The 4,798-nt window shown below is 39.6% G+C and overlaps 1 protein-coding gene across 1 annotated transcript; it reads left to right on the top strand.

Moving 5' to 3' along the window:
- The first annotated feature begins 299 nt into the window (after positions 1-299).
- Positions 300-4,385, top strand: REP15 (RAB15 effector protein). The gene has a single exon (XM_075602818.1). It carries the CDS (start codon positions 967-969, stop codon positions 1,690-1,692), a length of 726 nt encoding a protein of 241 aa, XP_075458933.1. The 5' UTR covers positions 300-966; the 3' UTR covers positions 1,693-4,385.
- Positions 4,386-4,798: the final 413 nt, after the last annotated feature.

Here is a 4,798-nt window from a genome sequence, read left to right as displayed (position 1 = left end):
AATAATCTGAGCTATTCTTGTATCAACCAGTGCTGACAGTGCTAATTTGATATGCTCTATAATTGCACTTTAAACTATGACACCTTAACATACTAATGAATGGCAAATTAAGTCTGATCAGTGCTGGGGGGTATATAAGAACGAAGAGGCGATACAGCCACTCTCCCCTGATGAAGCTTGATGAATAAGCGGATGCTACACTTCAACTACCTTACTCGTGAGTAAGAATAAGGGCTTGTGGCCTAATACATTTACCTTTCAAACTTACTTAGAGAGGTCTGTGTTTGTCTTTTCGTTTGTACACATATTGGGAGGTTCCTTAGCAGAACCTTGAAGGGCTGAGGAACCAAGCCCTTTGAAGACTACAACAGTAGAACCTCTTCATCTTGCATTATTAAGGACTATTGGTTGAGCGCTGGTAATCTGTTCTGTCCTAGCAGCAGTAGCAGCTTCTCTCCAATTCTCATCAGTGGAGATCAATACAATTAAATTGTGGACACCACATCTCACTGTTTTGTTTCCCAATATGAAAGATTGCAGCGTGCATTCAATTTTAATAAAATGGAGTGATGGGACTCTTTGAGGAATGACTACTTGGGTGCCTCTGATTTTGATTATATCTTGTCTTTGGGGGTAGCTCTCTTGGGTTTAGGTAGGAGGCAAAACCAAAAACCATTATCATTTAATGTAAGCCGACAACAGCTGTTGCTGGATGAATGAGAATCGACGTAGAAGAATGTGAAAGCTGCACAGCCAGTTGGGTCTGTTTTGGAGTACAGTATTAAGTAAACACACCTACTCAGGAGCCCAACCAGGAAATGTTTAAGGTTGCATAGCTCAGTCCAGCTGGCTGCTTCACAAATCCTGCAAGCCAACTCAGGGACATTATGCATCGTGATCCCACCTGATGATACACGTACTCCGCATTTTATGCTGATGTCTTTGCAGTACTGATTCCTTTGGACTATGGGCCAGAACTCCTCAGTCCAACACACATATGTCCTGCCAGAGAAGGCAGATATTATATGTGAGATATTTAGCCAAGGGGTGGTCCACGCTGGGCAGAAATTGAAGGAGTACCTCGGATTTGAGGACCCTCACGGCACCCTCCGCCCTAGCACGGACACCTTGAATGAGATTTTCCTGGTGAACTTTATCAGCTTCTGCATTGAAAAGGGCGTGGAGGAGAGGATTACAACGAGCAAAATGACCAAGCAGCAGTCCCTCCTGTTTGGGGTCGATTGGCTCTGGACACTGCTTGGTCCAGATAAGGTGGTGAGACTTCAAATAGCTGTGCAGGCTCTGCAGATGTCAGAGTTCAACATCAATGAAGTCAGCAGCCAAAGCACAGCTAACCTTTGCAGTAATAAGGAAATATTACTGGCTGATGCATTGTACAAAGACAAGAGCAGGTTCGAGAAGCTGGAGGAGTTCTGTAGCTTGGTGGGACCAGACTGCATGGGCCTATTCATCGTGTTCGGTTTGCCTGGAAAGCCGAAGGATATACGTGGAGTGCTGCTGGACTGTGTCAATAAGGAGAAGAAGAAAAGCTTAATGTCAGGAGAGAATGCACTGCAACAATTCATACTCAACACGGACTCCTTCCTCCCTGCAAGGGAAATGCTGGAAAACTGCCTTTCCAGGAAAAATGGACAGCGAAACATTGGGAAAGTGTACATCAATTTTCTATGAGTTCAACATCTGGCAAAATTCTCAAAATTAGTCGGATCTAGAACACACAAAACGGGGGACAATCTTTCCTGAAATCACTTCCTTTCCAGGTGGGGAAATTCATTGTAAATGTTTGTTTTTGTTGCAGGAAATTATTATTTTTTTTTTTTTTTTTACATTGTACAATACTTTCAGGCAGGGGTTCTCAACTCCAGTCCTCAAGACCCCCCAACAGGTCAGTTTTTAAGTATATCACTACTTCAGCACAGTTGGCTCAATCAATGACTCAGTCGAAGAGCCTGATTCAGCACAGATGGCTCAATCAGTGGCTCACTGGAAGCAGGGATATCCTGTAAATCTGACCTGTTTGGGGCGCTGAGAACCCCTGCTTTAAGGTAATACTGGGAATGAGTATATTTGTGAACTATACATAAATCTAAATGTCAATTGTATTAATTGTTGATCGCATATATTATTTAAACTGCACAGGGATGATATTTTCCTCTCAATGAAAACATGCTTGTCTGGAATAGGTCCTAAAAATCTAGTGTTACCCATCAAGCCAATAAATATATATCATCTGTGTAATGTGTTTCTTTTTATACCGTTTATGGAGAAATAAATGCAGGCTACTACTATATTTTGGTTGGGATTCATTACCCACTTAAAGGGTCAGCCCTTCCTATGAACTAATGACCGTGGCATTGGGTTAAATGTAGGCATTTAAAGCCAATATTTTGAATTAGACACGTTTTAGTATTTTTAAATACTTTTTGTAACTTTCAATATCTGCATCGTGAGCAAGTGATTTGGAATGTTTTTACGCTCTTTAATCTTTTTTTGAGATAAGACCGTTTGCAAGCTGTGATATAGGCAGGTAAATGGTTGTTCCAAAAACCTTTTCCCGTGTTTTGTTTGGCTAATGATTAGTCATGTGGGTCCCAGAAAGACTAAACTACTGTGTGATGAAGAGATCTCCGCAGTCTGGAAAGCTTATGCACAATAAAACTTTGACATGCTGGGCCACTAAAAGGTATCGCAACCTGTGAAGTATCTTCGGCTAATGTTCAAGAACAATAATAACCAGATAAGGGGCCTTATGCAGAGAGCATAGAATTTTAAAATTGGCGAATTTCATAAAAAGTAGCTTTTTTGGAGAGTTTTATTCTCCATATGCAGAAAAGTGCGAATTCTGCTATGTTTAACATGGATGCGTGTGGCGAGTTTAAATTGGCGAGATGCGCGCTTCAGAAACGTGTACAAACAAATTCGCGCCTTTTTTTCCCCTTTACTATAGGCGGCGAGCGCCATCTTGCCATCTTTTCCTGGCGCGGCAAAAATGCGCGAATCGCGGCATTTTTTGGCGCGAACAGCCGCTTTATGCCGTTCGCACCTCTCTGCATTCGGAGAGTTTTAAAAATGGCGAGATGGAGGTTCTCGCCAGCCGCGAGGCGAGTTTTAGCAATTGAAAAAACAAAATGGCGCGATTTTTGGAACTCGCCATTTTCTGCCGATTTCTGCGCGAAATTGTACAAAAAATGGCGAATTTCGAAATAACGATGCTCTCTGCATAAGGCCCAAGGTTTTCCGTGCTTCAATTTCCACCCATTTTTTAAGGTTTATTTTTTTGGGGGGGGATTGCCAATGGATCAGTTGGCTGCGGTGAGCTGCCTTATAGTATGAAAGAAATTGCGGTGAAGCGAAGCCTCTGCTCAGTGTAGGTTGGTATAAGAGAGAGCGATTGATTCTCAGCTTTTTATTATTCCAGATACATTTTGGTGCATTGGTAAGAAAAACTCCAAGGTATCTTATCGACTGGGGCTTCCACTAAAAACTAAAATTAATCTAAAGGCGTTTCAGTTGTTCGTGTAGGACATTTATTGTTCAGGGATTCTGACTTGTGATTATTCATTTTAAACCCCGAGTTTTTTTTTAAAAACTGGTAGCGAGGTCGTAGGGCTAGATAGTGTCAGCAGAATGTTATCTGCAAGCAGAGACCATTTGTAACTTTTTCTAGGCATCTGTATTCTTCTTATGTTTATATGCAATCCAATATTGGCTGTCAGTGGTTCATTTGCCAATGCAAACAGAAGGGGTGAAAGGGGGCAGCTCTGCCATGTGCCATTTTTAAATAAAACAGTGTCCATCTGCATGTTTAAAGAACAGACCTTTGCCATAGTTTTTTTTTTATATAAAGGATTTTCAGTTTCAATTATTTTTGACGCATCCCTCATGATTGATACAAGTGTGTTTTTAATTTCAATGGTATTTTTTTTATATATAGAACTAGTGGTAGCAAATATAATTTATTAGTGTAAAATTATTTATAATAAGCATATTGTGAAAATAATAAAAATGTTAACCTATATAATTAAAAACATCCATGCTGTCAAATTATTTTTGGATACAAAGCAACTTCATTCTGCACCAACATTATTAGCCCTTTGGATGTGCAAAGATGTTGCTACTACATGAAGATGTCCGTCACTCAGTGGACTCCATGACATTGTATTCTTCTGTTGATGACACTTATTAACAGCTTGTTTTGACCTCATTACAGTAATTCTTATGTACCTGTACTTTGGTGCCAATTTGAGATTAGCAAACATGGCTATCACTTATTTCTTTTCGTTTATATGGAGAAAAATAATAGCTTTGCTGCCTAATAAATATATATGTATATTATTTTGTTTTAAGGAGGAAAAATAAATAAAAAGCTGTATTTTCAAGTGTCATTTATTCTATGTTCTTAACTTTTTAGAATGACAACATAGAACACGCGTGTTCCGTTGTATAAAGCACTGTAAGGCCTTTAACAGTCAAAAAGTTAATATGCAAAATTGGTACTTTTAGCTGCCTTCCTCTGTCTAAGGCACAGATTCTTCAAAACACACACACGTTTAGTGTAGGGATTATTTTCTATAAAATGCCTATTGTACATGTGCATTCTTCCTTGTACCGGGATTGTCACAACTCAAGAACACACATGCCCCGAGGGATCATTTAATCACAACCTGGTTGATTGTGTCAGTCTAATGCAATTACAGTAAAAAAATAAAACAAAATAACAAACCCCAGCATTTACAATTTCTTACACAATGTAAATAATTACTGTAGGCATCAAAAG

Source organism: Ascaphus truei, chromosome 5 (genome assembly GCF_040206685.1).
Source record: "Ascaphus truei isolate aAscTru1 chromosome 5, aAscTru1.hap1, whole genome shotgun sequence".
Lineage (NCBI taxonomy): Eukaryota > Metazoa > Chordata > Amphibia > Anura > Ascaphidae > Ascaphus > Ascaphus truei.
This window is presented reverse-complemented; position numbering and strand designations above follow the sequence as displayed.

Coding starts and splice junctions, on each gene's coding strand:
- REP15 (XM_075602818.1), top strand. CDS start 967: ATGGGCCAGAACTCCTCAGTCCAACACACATATGTCCTGCCAGAGAAG.